This window comes from Sus scrofa, chromosome 11 (genome assembly GCF_054392235.1).
Source record: "Sus scrofa isolate SSC_HxYL_T2T_F1_AM1 chromosome 11, Sscrofa_HxYL_maternal_Yorkshire_Landrace_v2.0, whole genome shotgun sequence".
In the NCBI taxonomy this organism is placed as follows: Eukaryota; Metazoa; Chordata; class Mammalia; order Artiodactyla; family Suidae; genus Sus; species Sus scrofa.
The window spans coordinates 75,226,914-75,242,114 of record NC_139393.1 but is presented as its reverse complement, the minus strand read 5'-3'; the positions used below and the strand labels follow the sequence as shown (position 1 = coordinate 75,242,114).

The 15,201-nt window shown below is 47.2% G+C and overlaps 1 protein-coding gene across 1 annotated transcript in view; it reads left to right on the top strand.

Annotated features, from left to right (window-relative positions):
• The window catches only part of LOC146398693 (uncharacterized), a 50,491-nt gene extending 35,878 nt beyond the window's left edge, over positions 1–14,613 (top strand). Inside the window, exon 2 of the mRNA XM_084982215.1 lies at positions 9,770–14,613. Coding sequence (XP_084838341.1) covers positions 9,770–9,856 — 87 coding nt within the window. The 3' untranslated portion in view covers positions 9,857–14,613. The remainder of the gene's footprint in view (positions 1–9,769) is intronic.
• The last annotated feature ends 588 nt before the right edge of the window (positions 14,614–15,201 follow it).

The following is a 15,201-nucleotide window of genomic DNA, read 5'->3' as shown; positions in this document are numbered from 1 at the left end:
CTAATAGCCGTCACGACTGTGCTTTAGTTTCTCTGTCTGTGAATGGATGGATGAATGCCTCTCTCCTGAGCTGGGAAAGTCCTGGAGAAGGCACGTATAATTCTGAGGCATCATCTTTTTTGTCTTCTTTGTGGATATTGCTTTAAAAATGGCTCATAAAAAGCAGCTCCGCCGCAGGGGGTTTGAGCTTTTCCTCCTCTCTCCTTCGGCCTCATCCCTTAACCTCAAGATGGTGCTCTCGCGGGTTGCACTGGTCTGCGCGGGATCCCAGTGGAGTTTAGAATCTCTGAGCAGAGGAGAGAGAACATAAATAGCAAAGGTAAAAAGAGGAGCAGGTTTTATCCAACCATTTGCAGCAAAAGAGGGGCAGAAAGAGAAATTTGATGTTGTTGTCTGCCTGCGCCCCCTCTCTTGTCCTTAAAGCCTGTTCAACAAACCCGTAAGAAAAACCCAGTTTTTAGGTGTGTCACAGTTAAGAACTCAGCTGTTTTGTGTGGGTTTGGGTTATTTCCTAGTAACTCTGTAAAACCTGCTTCACCATGATGTATATTATTTCTGCTGTTGGGAGCTTGGTCTCTGTTTGCTGTGAAGAATACACTAGGATTCTGGTTCAGCTGTCTGGGCCTCAGCTCTTGTGATAGTGTGCCTGATGGGCCCACCTCTTCTCAGATTTTCAGAAGCTAACCTACCTTAAGGGGCTCAGAGAATGGAGGATAACATTTTTATGTTATAATTTTAGAACCGAGTCTTCATTTTTCTAGGTGAGGACACTTATATTTGTAATTTTGCAGGCTTTGGGGTTTATAAATAGACCTGGATAATCCCCATGAACTAGATTTCACAGCAGTCCAGCAGAAGAGTCGTATCCTTTAGCATGTGGCAGAGCTTCGCCGTGTCTTTTACAGTGGAAAAGGAAAAGGTAGAAATGAGAAATTCACTTCAAGTTTTGACTTTGGCGTCTCCATGATTCCACCTTTCTTGCTTACCATGTTAGGGCAGGTGATCTTTAAGATGTAGTGTTTAAACTTTATGTTAGCCCCATTTGTTTTGTTTTTTTCCTTTTTCTTTTTCTTTTTTTAGGGCAGCACCTGTGGCATATGGGTTGAATCGGAGTGCAGCTGCTGGTCTACACTATAGACGCAGCAATGTGGGATCCAAGCCGCATCTGCAACCTACACTACAGCTCACGGCAACACCGCATCCTTAACCCACTGAGCGAGGCCAGGGATCAAACCCGCATCCTCATGGATACTAGTTGGATTTGTTTTCCGCTGTGCCACGACGGGAACTCCCTGTTGTCTTTTCAGTGCAGAGCTAACCTTTTTAAATTTTTTTTTTGTCTTTTTTTTTTTTGCCTTTTCTAGAGCTGCTCCTGTGGTGTATGGAGGCTCCCAGGCTAGGGGTCCAATTGGAGCTACAGCTGCCAGCCTATGCCAGAGCCACAGCAACGCGGGATCCGAGCCGCATCTGTGACCTGCGCCACAGCTCATGGCAACGCCAGATCCTTAACCCCTGAGCGAGGCCAGGGACCGAACCCACAACCTCGTGGTTCCTAGTCAGATTCGTTAACAACTAAGCCACGATGGGAACTCCACAATGCAGAACTAACCTTATTCCCCAAACCACCTGATGTTTTCTTGGGAGTAGGCAGGTGGGTGAGTGGAGATGGAGGGTATGGGGTGCTTTACCCCCTCTTGGTGATAATCCTCGGAGTTTGAGGTTTCTTTGTTACAGTAACTGATCCTGACTCTAGGCCTGGCAGGAAGCAGAATCCTCTAGCAGTTATTAAAACCTGGAACCCTGTTTTTATTTTTTTATTCCTTTGTACAAGTGTCTGAGTTATGCAGGTCTGCTTTTCTCAGAAGGTTCTTACTATTGGCCTTAAATAAAGCCAGGTAACATTCTTGGTTCATGTGGCTTACAGAAAGAATATCTTTGAAAACAATTTAAATAATTTAACGCGATTATGTTAAATTCGATTAAATTGAATTTGAATAATTAAATTTACATTCTAAGAGTTTTCCTAAAAGATTAATGTGATATTTTGGAAATATATATCCAAGTTGCTGGGGTTTTTTTTCCTCCTGTCTTTTGGACATAACGTGATTCGTGTGGGACATTATAGTGCTCATTGCTGCAGTTTTGAATAATGTACAAGTGACAAAATTTATCTTCTGATTCTTTTTCGGCAATATTATCGGCTTGTGAATTTTTACTTTTCTCCTTTAACAAGACCTTGTGATCTCTGCGGTTTAATTTATTGACAGAAATCTTGCCTGACTCTAATGGAAAAGGTCAGTGGGGTAAACAGAGTGGCAGTCGGGAGAGGGAATAGCAGTGATGTCAGCAGTAGTCCGTTTAGGGGGCAGGGTCGAGGATGCCCGAGGAGTATCTTGAGGGCTGTTTAGGACGGTGCCTGTGGAGACGACTGAGAAACAGGGCACTGCAAGCGGTGTGACGGAAGGAACAGCGGGCGAGACTCCACCCGTCACAGAGTCACTGAGACCTGAAAGACCTACCATTGGCAATCCATCTTACTTGTGTTAACTGGTCTCCTTTACTGAGTATGTATCTCAGGGAGCAGTAATACCTTAACTCACTAGTATCTTACTGCAAATTAGGTTTCCTGTGGAAAAAATCTAATTAATTTTTCTACGAGATAACCGTCCTCTGAGAAGAGAAGATGGGCCACAAAATGGGGAAAGAGCACCGAATGGGAGAGCAGCTTCGTAACGCTTCCCAGCGGCCTTGGCTGACTTAGCAATAAGATTGGGAACCTCATTATTGGCAGTGGTTTCTGCCAAGGCTGGATCCGTAGTGATGCAAAGCACCTTTTTGCTGTCCCTGATTTATACTCAAACCTGGGAAGATGGAAGACAGTATGTACGAAATATCTGGCTTAAGCTTTGGCACATGGCAGGCCCTGGATTTTTGAAGCCTCTTGAAAATAATCTATTATTGAAGGGAATCAATAACTAATAATAGTTTTACTCTCTTTAACAGTCTTCAGAATGAAAGGCAAAGGTCTTGAGTAAAAAACGTTGCAATAAACCCCGAACTGTCTTCCTTCCTTGGCGACAAGAGGACGAATGAGGAAACTGGTACTTGGAAATTTTTTGGGTTGGTAGATCAGTACTCCTGCAAGGAGTTTGGGGAGATGGGGAGCCACCTTCAGGGAGTCAGCTGGGTGGTAGCATCTGGTTAACAGGAGATTCTGCCACCCTACCTCATGCCCAGGTGGCGGGTGGCAGGTGGTGTGGTGGGCGGGGTCCCGGTGGAGGAGCGGATGCTGGTGTTGCCCAGGGCACACCCGTCCCTTTGCCATGTACCCGCCGCCCCTGGCAGGTCTCACCACCATTCCGTCTGGGCTGTGGAGGGTGTGTTATGCCTCACCCCATATGAGCCCTGGTTCTGCTGGCATCCAAGTATTTCCATCAGGAAAATGGTCAGGCTGAGATGCCAAGAGCTAATGACATGTGGGTATCAAGGATGTTTTGAATCTTTGAACAGGAACGGTCCCTTGGCTGAGTATCAATTTGGCATCTGTTGCCTCTTGAATTTCTTCTCTATTCTCAAAAAGCCAGCTCGTTTCTCTTTCCTATGAGGTATTTCCTGTGGTTCTTGTGTTTTTGTGGGCAAATTTATTATGAGGGAAGTTCAGCAGATGGTGAACTTGGGTTTTTTCTTAGCCCTTGGAGGAGTGAAACATGCTCCTCATCTCCAGACTGGAAACGTAGGTTTATTTGTCGGTTTTTGAGAGGGTTTATGCACTTGGCAGACGCTCCTTAGCAAGTAGGCGCATTTTTACCTGAGTGTTGAGGTGGGTGCAGGTAAGAATGATGAAAGCGGTGATGCTGAAAGCGTCTCTTCTGTGGCTGGGTCACATCCTCCAAGAGACTGTCCTTATCATTCACATCTCTGCTCTCTTGCATCTGCTCCTTTGATTGCACATCTATCAGTGACCGACTAGCCCTCTCCTAGCTTGAAGTTGCGGGTGTGTGATAAATGAGGCGCAGGGGATTAACAGATACACACTGTTATGTATAAAACATAAAAATAAAAAATTTACTGTATTGCACGAGGAACTATATTCAGTACCTGGTAATAACCTATAAAGGAAAATAATATAAAAATTATGTATGCATAACGGAACCACTTTGTTGTACACCCGAAACTAACACAATAGTGTACATCAACTATACTTCAGTTAAAACAGAGGAAACACCCAGAACTTGCTTGGCTGATATTTTTTCGGGTGTGAAACCTGCAGACTTAGGTTCCTTTTAGGGAGGGGCAGAGAAGGGGGAGGATGAGGAGTCCTCAGGCCCTTGGCCTCAACCCTGGGGTGAGATGTGTGTCCCAGACTCCGTCTTCATGGGCCCAGAGCAAGTTGCAGGTGTGTGCACAGGACTAGTGAGCGTGTGGAAGTCAGTGAGCTGCAGAGCAGTGACTGAGCTCTGGACCCTCGGAACTAGGGAAATGGCTGGCCTGGAGGGGACACGGTTCCAGTCACCAGCTCCTGGCCAGCAAAGGGCATGTGGAGCTGGCTGAAGAGCAGAGCACCTGGGTGAGGTTTCACCACCCGCCTCCCAAGTTCCCTCGTTCCCTGTTGCACTGGGTGACAGTGGAGGGACTGCACAGAGGGCAGTGGCTCGCACACCCTCTCTTGCTGGACGGAGGGGTCCTGGTCCTGGCTGAGATGTGAAGGGGTCTGAGTGCAAGGGTGGGAGGGCGGTGCTGCAGAAAGAAGTCTCCCTCCTGCTCCTCGCCCTTCCTGCGTCCACTTTGGGGAATGAGCTTATCGTGCCTGGCCTCACACCCTGGGATGCTGTCTCTGAAAAGCTTTGATCTTTGATTTGGAGAGTCAGGCACCTTTGGGTCAAAGGGGAGACCAGAATTTGGGGAGGGTCATGTGTCTGAGTAGAATCCAGTTTTGGAGCCAAAGGCACCTTGAAGTGGGTTGGGTTGCAGCTGCTCTAGGTTATAGATGAAGAGCGTTTATGGGACTTGACAACAGTGTCTGGACCGTAGTGGGTGCTTATGAAATGTTTACTGGATGGACTCGAGAATAAGTGAGTCATTCAGGATCGCACTATGGCTGGTTCATGTTTATGGTCCCTTAGGTATTTCTGCTGGCGTATCACCCTCAAGCTGTCTGGTTTCTGTTTCTCCTGTAGGCCTGAAATAGAGGATGAATTATATGCACTGGATTATAATTAAAACATTACTGAAGTTTTATCTTCTGCTTTGTGACATATATAAACCACACACTCCAAGGTGGGGGAGGGATAAATTAGGAGTTTGGGATTAATAGATACAAACTATATAAAATAGATAAACAACAAGGTCCTACTACATTGCACAGAAACTATATTCAGTATCCTGTAATAAATCATAATGGAAAAATATGAAAAGCATATGTTTATGTACGTATATATGTATATATAACTGAATCACTTTGCTGTATACCAGAAACTAACATAACGTTATAAATCAACTACACTTCAATAAACACACACACACACTACACATTCCATGTGTGTTTCAATTTTTTTTTTTCTTTTTTTTGTCTTTTTGTCTTTTTAGGGCTGCACCCGGGCATATGGAGATTCCCAGGCTAGGGGTCAAATCGGAGCTACAGCTGCCCGCCTATCACGCCACAGCCACAGCAATGCCTGATCTGAGCTGCGTCTTTGACCTACACCTTACATAGCTCATGGTAATGCCGGGTCCTTAACCCACTGAGTGAAGCCAGGGGTTGAACCCGTGTCCTCATGGATGCTAATCGGGTTTGTTACCTCTCTGTCACCATGGGAACCCTTCATAGACCATTTTAAATATGTTTGTGTATTGGATTAAAAATTTTTTGAATCTATACCATATTTGTTGCTTATATTTTTAAGGTATGGTGAAGATGTTGGCCTAAGAGAGTGTTACAGCATTGATTATCTTGAAAAATCAATAATTTCCTAATGAAATTCAATTTTATGTTTTAGCGATCATTATCTGGCCTTCAAAAGTTATCTGTTATGTCAGTAGCTTTTAACTGGCACCCTCCAGTCGGATTTGGCTTTTCCTGATGTCCATTCTCCATGGCTATGGCAAGCTTCCTGAAGCTCTGGGCTGGCCAAGATCTGATGAGAAACCTTAAGCATTGCCTGCCCCCTCCGTTTAGCCACATACTCGGGGTTGGAAGGTGAGGGAGTGCGTAGGGTGTGCAGAGGAGTTTGGCGTTGCTGTAAATGTATTCAGATGAACTCAGTGTTACTGTTTATGAATTTTTGCTTCATAGTTGGGCCTGGCCTCCGAAATTCTTAAGTAATGGAGAATTGCGTAAGAATAGCCATTGATTGCACTGCCAGTTGGAACCAGGAAACAGAGTGATTTATTGAAGTCCATAGAATGCCAAAATGTATTTTTTACGCTTCCTTTTCATTCCATTATCAGCCACATCATCTATCAGCTGGTATTAGTAGCAAAGCTAAATTTTGGTGATTTGCATTTCACTTTTTGGTCCTTGACGTTTTTACCTTACAGAGTGGGAAGTTATAAGAAACTCAGTGATGGAATAATATTCTAAAGTGTATTATTTAAAGTTACACAGGGAGTTCTGTGGTGGCTCAGCCGTTAACAAACCCGACGAGTATCCATGAGGATGTGGGTTCCATCCCTGGTCTCACTCAGTGGGTTAAAGATCTGTTGCCGGTGAGCTGTGGTTTTGGTCACGGACACAGCTTGGATCTGGCGTTGCTGTGGCTGTGGTGTGGGCCGGCAGCTGTAGCTTTGATTAGACCCCTAGCCTGGGAACCTCCATGTGCTACAGGTGCGGCCCTAAAAAGACAAAAAATAAATAAAGTTATACTGGTAACTAACTGAACCCCGCACACCGTGGGCTGCACGAACCGCAGGCTCTCGCTGAGCGTCAGCATTGGGGCAACACTGGTGCTGCTCTTGTCCCGGTGCCGCTCTTGCCCGGTGCTGCCCGCGGAGGAGGCACCTTGCCAGGTTGAAAATTGGTGGCAGAGCCAATTACTCGTTGGAGCTCTGCTGTTGAGGATACTGGATGGGAGAGCAAGAACTGAGTTCCCAGTAGGCGCGGAAAAGGCAGGGAGAGCGCAGAGCTGAGTTTGTGTCCAGGGACACTTTGCAGGAAAGGCTGTTGCTTGAGTCTGGTGCTTCTTAGAACCACTGATTTGAGGACAATTTGCAGAGTTTAATTTTTTTGTTTGATTACTTTCGGACAACACCCCTGGAAGTGAAAAACAGTGTAACTAAAAAAGGTTCTTAGATCCGAAAATGTTTAGAGGTAGAAAAATAGTCCCCTGATTCTTACTGTCTACTATCAGGACCTTGACAGTCAGGAACCCACGTGCTTGTGTGGTGGGGGCATATTTCTCAGTCGGGTGGGCCCTCTGCTTTCCCATAGCAATGACTGTGTGTTCTGAGGAAATCAAGAATATGTACTTTTTTTTTTTTTTTTTTTCCTGGCAGACAGGCTGTATTTTACTTCCAGAGTCAACCAGAATGTGTTTTAATTAGTACATCATCTTGGAAACTTTATCATTGAGAAAAGTGTACTGGAAGGCTTGGCTTGCTTTATTTATTTGGCCCCCATACGTGAGTCCAACACAGCCACCAAAAAATGGCATAGATTTCAGTGGATTTTTGACTTTTTTTAGATTTTTAAAAATAATTCAATGAATTTTATTATGTTTATAGTTGTACAACCATCATCACAACCTAATTTTAGGACATTTCTATCCCAAACCCCCAGTCTATCCCCCTCCCCAGGACATTGTTTTAAGTAAACATTTGTTTATTAGGGATTTTAGAAATTAAACTTTGATTCACTCAACTTTTGCTCTCTCTTCATACCCACCCTTACCAGAGAGGATATTTCCAGGAGGATTTTTCTCTTGATGCATAACCTAAGGAAGAGCCCTTTTAAAGAAACATCCAGGAGTTCCCTTCCTGGCTCAGTGGTTAACACACCCGACTGGGATCCATGAGGATGTAGGTTCGATCCCTGGCCTTGCTGGGTGGGTTAAGGATTGCCTCGAGCTGTGGTGTAGGTTGCAGATGTGGCTTGGATCCCATGTTGCTGTGACTGTGGTGTAGGGCAGCAGCTACAGCTCTGATTCAGCCCCTAGCCTGGGAACCTCCATATGCCACAGCTGCAGCCGTAAAAAGCAAAAAAAAAAAAAAAAAGAAAAGAAAGAAATGTCCAGAGCTACATTTTGTAGCAGTCAGGCACATGTGAAATTAAGCCTGAATTATTTCTGGGGATATCTTTAGGAGAGCTAGGGGTCACGAGGTGGATATAATGAAAATGAAAAAGTAATTGGTGAATTCAGGCAGAAAGAGATATTCATATCTGAGTTTATTATACTCTGGATGAAACAGGTTTCAAAGATACAGATGGAACCAGTCAAGATAATCAACACTGGGGTGATTCCGAGTGGCTCTTTAGGACTGCTCCCCGCCACCACCCCATGGCCCTCAACTTTCCTGTTGACCAGGCAGGTTCTACCGGGTGTTTGCTGCCAAGACAGGTCCTAAAAGTTGGGCAAGCCTCTAATTGTTGTTTTCCAGAGTAGAGCGAACAGGTTTAGCACACTGGTTGTAAAATCCTTCCTCCTTTTGAAAACCTCAAAACCAACAAACTGCTTCCTTTTCTTAATCTCTGAGAGGGGGGGTGATGTCTGGCCTTTAGTTATGTAATGTGCGTGGCCCTGAGGTCAGGCTTCTCCTACTCCTACTCGATGGGATCGGATGGGCATCTTTCAAGCAAAACCCGTCGGTGAGCATCCCACCTGCCGCCTTCCCAGAAGAAAGGCGAGTTCTAAGCAGTCATCACTCAGCTTGGTTCTGCCAGGCCTGGGTGGCTGTATTGAAAAGGAGGCCCCTCCTGTCGGCTTTAAGATTTCCTGGTTGATTTGTCAGTGGCAGTGGGTTTGTTTGTTTGTTTGTTTGTTTGTTTTTAAAGATGATTAACATAGTGAGGCAAGTCTTACCAAAGAGCTGTCCATCTAGGTGCTATTAACAGATTGTGGGTGATATTTTGATGGGTTGAATGAGGTGGGAGTTCCTTTCTTTTCTCCCTGTGTGATAAAATCGTGTCCTGCTGCTGAAAAATCTAGGGAGAAATGGAGGAGGCGGAGCATGTGTGTTATGTGAGCAGCTGAGCTTAGCATCAGGGGAGTTCTTTTAGTTTCTTTTCTTTTGTCTTTTTAGGGCTGCACCTGTGGCATTTTGGAGGTTCCCAGGCTAGGGGTCTAATCGGAGCTGTAGCTGCTGGCCTACACCTCAACCACAGCAACTCAGGATCTGAGCCATGTCTGCGACCTACACCACAGTTCACGGCAACGCCGGATCCTTAACCCACTGAGTGGGCCAGGGATTGAACCCGCATCCTTGTGGATACTAGTCGGGTTTGTTTCCACTATGTCATGACGGGAACTCCCTCGTTTAATCTCTGCGTATGGTTTTAAAAACCGTGTTGTAGTTTGGGGGAAATGATTGCCCTTGTCTTCAGCCTATTGTCAATACGGAAACAGTTTCTAAGGGTCCCAAAGTAGTCCCTTTCAAGTTATCTCAGTTGCTTTTTGTTTTAAGTTTTTGGGTCTCTTTCCAAATTCTTTTTGTGTATGTGTTTGTCAAAATTTGCCTTTTATAAAGCATCAGTGAGTAGTTACTCTGTGTTACTTTAAACTAAAGAAGTAGGAAGTCGTCCTTGTTTTCCTAATAATGGTCTATTGTTCCTTTCCAGTTGCTACGGAGTGGCGGTCCTGGGTGGTGTGGGGCTGGCTGGGGCACTCAGCCAGGTGAGAGGACATTTGTTGTCCCTGGAGTTTGAAACACCTCAGCTGTCGGAAGCATCTGCCGCTGCAGGAAACCCCACCCCAGCGTTTATTGATGGGCTGCTGTGTGCCCGCTCGCCACCCAGGGCACTGACATTGGCAGCACCCAGCGTCTGCCGCCGAGTTGCCTGCAGGGTTCTTGTTCCTTGAGCACGGTGGTTCCAGCAGAAACAACTGCAGGAGGATGGGCAGTTGTTTCCCTCTATGTCTGTGTTGAAGATCAGTTTGCATCATCAACCTGGGGCAGTGAACACTCAGCGTTGGCCCGGGCCTTCCACTCGTGAGGTTCAGCAGTGTTGCAGGAGCGGCTGAACATGCTTTAGGGCCAGCGAGCCGTGACAGAGGCTCCCTGGGCTATTGTTGGAGATATCTTTATAGCAGAGTTAATGTGTCCTATAAATAAGAACCACACTTGGGTCCCATGGTAATTAAATGTAAATGGTGACTAAGTGCTCATGGTCATTCATTCAGCAAACGTTTCCCAGAGGCTTCTGGTGCCAGGCCGTGCCCAAGGTGCTCACCCACCATGGGGAGGGGTGGTCACATCAGCCCTGTCCCAACTGCCATGAGGGCCTTGTAGAGGACGGAAGGGCTTGACAGCGGGGCTGAGCCGAGTGGGGGTGTGGACATGGATGATTTGGGTGAAGGACTCGGTTGTTACCACTGCCTGATCGAGCCCCTGGGTTCCCTCTGGGGTGTCCTCAGCTCCCTTGCCTCACTCCTCCTGGATGAGGGATAGAGACGGTCCCTGGCAGCCACACTTTTGTCCGCCTCACCTCGCTCTTGTGTCCTATTTGTGTACTGGTCTGACTGCCTCCCGATCCTCTCTCTTCCCCAGGTACCTAAAGCGTCCTTGAGTCACCAGCTCCTGAGTTCTGGGTCCTGAGGGAAACCAAGAGGGGCTGATGTCCCAGAAGGTGACCCTTCTGTACCCGGGGAGGGGAGAGCCTGTCCAGGGTCTCCGGGGCAGTTCCCTCCAGGCTGCACCCCCCAGGCCCTTGCAGCTGCTCCAGAGCCGGTTCTAAGAGCAGTTCCATTTCCAAGGCAAGGAAAAGCCGGATGATGGCTTCCCAGTTTCTTCTTTGGCCTGCAAGTCCTGCTTCAGTGACTGTAGGGGGTTTGAGGGGCTTGAGGCTGATCAAAGAAAAAGGTACAGCCATGAGCGGCAGTAGTGACACACCAGCTTGACGGGACAACACTTGGATGAAGTTGCATGAGACCAGCCAGAGACTCACAGCCCAGGGACCATGATTCAGGAAGTGAGGAGGGCTGGGGACTCCCCGGGGTGGACTCAGAGCACCTGGAGGGGACTCTCATGTGGCAGCAGAGAGCTGGCAAGGGCCCTGGCGGCCGAGGTCTTACAACTGTGAGACTCTTACCAGTGTCAGGTGATGTTCCCTAGGGTAGGTAAGGCAGGCTGAAAGGCTCAAAATCCGATTGTTGCTGCTACTTTCAAAATAATCAGATGTATAAAAATTTGAGTTTGATGCCAGTGGGCTCTTGAGTCTCCTCCTGCAGTGAAGAAATAAATGAGCCAGGGGCCAGTGTGCAGGGGCATCTTTGCCCCATTTGTATAACGGCGACACATCTTTCCGTCCTACAGTTGAAAGTGAGGTGTCTGAAAATGTAAACGCGTGGGGAGGAGTAACTCATTGGTGTTAACATATTTCAAACAAAGTTCAAACATGTTTCCGGGTTCCTTCCTGGTCTGGCAGGAGACGTTCAAGCCTGGGAAGCATCACTGCTCGGCAGGACTAGGAGGAACTGACGGTGCTGTCACCGTGCACACTGCTGGTTAGAAGGTATAGGGAGCGGGGCCTGGGGTGTGAAATGCCCCCTCACCGCATCTTGCTGCACGATCCTCAAGCACGTTAACGCTTGGTGTCCCCATGACTAGCTGTAGAACGGAGGTAATGCCTCCCTTGGCAGTTGGTTGGATTTATTGGCCACAACAGAAATGAAGGTGCCTGACCGTAGGCTGCCAGTAAAAGCCCACTAGAAAATGCCTAGCTCCACGGCGTGTCCTGTATTCCTCATGTTGGTGTCTGTGTTTATTTCCCAGGGCTGCCGTGACAAATCCGCACAAGCCTGGTGGCCTAGAGCAGCAGAGGAGTCGTCTCTCCCAGGTCTGGAGCCTAGGAGTCTGAGCTCTGGCAGGGCTGTGCTCCTTTGCAGGCTCTCCAGCTGCTGGTGGCCCCCCGCCTTCCTTGGCTGGTGACCGCGTCACTCCGGTCTGTGCCTCTGTCTCCACACGGCCGCCCCTCTGGGTCTGACTCCTCTTCTGTCTCTTAGGAGGACCCTTATTACGGGGCTCAGGGTCCCCCTGAGGAACCCGAGATGATCTCGCTCAAGGTCATTCCATCTGCAGAGACTTTTTCACAGATTTTGGGGGTTGGGAATGTGGGCATATCTTTGGGGGGGATACCATTCAACCCACTATGCTCTCTCTCTGTATGCCGATGACTAGAAAGTGTACCAGAGGCACCCCGTGGCCTGCACTGGGTCCACCTCTGCGGAGAGACGCTTTTATGTATCAAGGTAGTTCATTCTGAGCTTATTATAGAACACTTAACATGTACAGAGGGGGAGTTCCCGTTGAGGCTCAGCAGGTTGCAAACCCGACTAGTATCTATGAGGATGCAGGTGGTTCAGTACCTGACCTTGCTCAGTGGGTTAAGGATCTAGTGTTGCCTCGAGCTGTGGTGTAAGTTGCAGTTGTGGCTTGGATTCTGTGTGGTTGTGTAGGCTGGCAGCTGCAGCTCGGATTCAACCCCTAGCCTGGAATTTACATACGCTGCAGGTGTGGCCCTAAAAAGCACAAACAAAAACAAAAACAAAAACATGTGCAGAGGAGTGTAAGGAAACCAGGGGAAAAGTGTGTCTGCTTACCAGGACATAATTCTCTCCAGCAGAGTGGGAGAAAGTGACTTATTTTCACCTGCTGTCCTGCTCAAACACCTTCATACCTCCCGGTGCTCCTTCCAAAGATGCTCTGACCGCACACGCTCAGTCCTCCCTGTTATGGGTGGAGGTGTGGTCCTCTGCCCCCACCCCACCCCATTCGTATATCCAAGTTCTAACCCCTAATACCTCAGAGCGTGACTGTATTTGGAGACGGGGTCCTTAAAGAAAGAGGTAGGAGTGGGCTCCCCTCTGCCTGTTGACTGGTGTCTTGCTAAGAAGCGATGGGAACACAGACGCACACAGAGGGAACGCAGTGTGAAGACACCGGGAGGAGATGGCCTCTACGTGGTGGGGAGAGAGGCCTCAGAAGAAACCAGGCCTGCTCACGCCTTGACCTTGGACCTGTCACCTCCAGGACCGTGAGACAATACCTGACGGTTGGTAGCCTCGCAGCCCGTGGGGCTTCATCTTGGCCGTCTGAGCTGACGGATACACCGCCCACACCCAGGAGCCCCGCGCTGTGGTCTGTGGACACTTAGACACTTCTGGACAAAGGGTTCTGCGGGGCCCACCTTGGGTGTGACGGGAATGCCTTCGAACCGGAAAGCCAGCTTTGAACATTGGTGGGGGTCATCAAACTGGTTTCCATCCTCGTTCGCTTCAGAGGAAATAAGCCGTTTTTTGTTACACTGCTGACGTCCACAGCAGCGATGCTCCAGGGGTTCCCGGGCGGGGCCGTGAGGCAGGAAGGGGTTGGTCAGCAGATTCCATCAAGAGTGTGTCCAGGGGTTCTCTTACGGTGCAGCAGGTTAAGGATCCAGCTTTGTCACTGCAGCAGCTTGGGTTGCTGCTGTGGCATGGGTTCAATCCCTGGCTCAGGAAATTCCACATGCCATGGGCATGGCCAGAAAAAAAGATTGTGTCCATCCATCCCCCGCCCCTCCCCCGAGTGCTACCCCCTGCCCGCGTTTCATTGGCTCCTCAGGGCGTGAGCAGGTCTCCTCCTGTGTCCTCCCTGGCGTCTGGAGCAGAGTAGGCGCTCTCTGTTTTGAAGTAGAACACTTTATTTAAACACTTGCTCTGTACACATTTCCCTGAGATGTATGTATTTCTGACTGTGATATCTTGGGTTTCTCGAAGTCCGTGTTGTTTTTTCCAATTTCTGTTCGGGTCTCCATAACTAACACTTGTATTTGCCCCTCTTGCTGACTGTGATAGAAAGGAATGGCACCGTGATGGTATTTATGGAGTACGTACTACACCAGCGGTAGATGCTTCATTGTCACCCTTTCGGGGGGGCGGGGGGAACGACACCGAGGTTTAGAGAGGTCAAGCACCGTTTGCAGGGTCATGCGCCACTTAGAAGTGGAGCTGGAACCCCTCAAACTGGGGCGGTCTGACTCCAGGGTCCCTCTGGATTTTGAGCATCCTCTCAGAAGAGCCTCTCAGTCCAGACAGGAGTTTATAATCCAAGTACTGTTGCTGTGCTGATTGCTGGGCAGAAATGCAGGAGGAAATGCTTGGAGTCTGTTACTGAGAATGGGCTGCTCTTCACCTCCGTGCGGAAAACTTCTCTACTAGACAGAGAATCTCATGGGACTGAGCTACTTCTTCCCTTTACGTTTCCTCCACCAAGCATAGTGCTTGTTGAAAAACAGATAACCTGATGGCATCATCTCATGGAGAATAGCCACTGTGCTTTCTATTGTTGTTATTATCAATATGCAATTAAAGTATTACACATATAACCTCCTACCCAGATTTTGTAATAGTTTCCCACGGTTTCATTTGAGAGTGGGTTTAAAAAAATTCGTAGTGAAAAGTAAAACAACTCCCAAGTGTTAAAAAATGAAAACCATTTTTTTCTTCCTATGAGTCATGGTTGGCAGTAATATCATTTAAAAGTTACATCTTAGCGCCATTTAATACCCATAAATTACAGGGCTTATTGTGTGAGCTGAGTGTTAAGACTTTCAGGATTCTGTTTTATGGATTAGAGAGTTTACTAACATAATTATTATGTATGCGAAACAAGAAATTTCCTAACTTCAAAAAGTAAAGTATTTTATTTACTGGATCTATTGCCAAACAGATTTTTTTAAAAAAATAATGCATTAAAAGTTAATCTATAAACGAATGTTTCTTGAAAAGTTTTGGTGATTTGTGCTGGATATACTAAATACAACAGCACAAATTTTTATTTGGAAATTCTCTAGGAAGGTAAGTAGATACAAATTAAATTAAAAGTTAAACTACTCTTTTTATGTTTTACGGTTGTTAGAGAATAATGTGGAATAATACTTGTCGTGCCCCAAATGCCATGCACCAAGTGTGCATAGTTTCCAAGACAGTCCAGTAGATACTGTAGTTGTGAGTTTTTCCTTGTGTTTGGGAAGTTCTCCTAGTGGAATTCGGAGAACTCTCATTCATCTGCTAG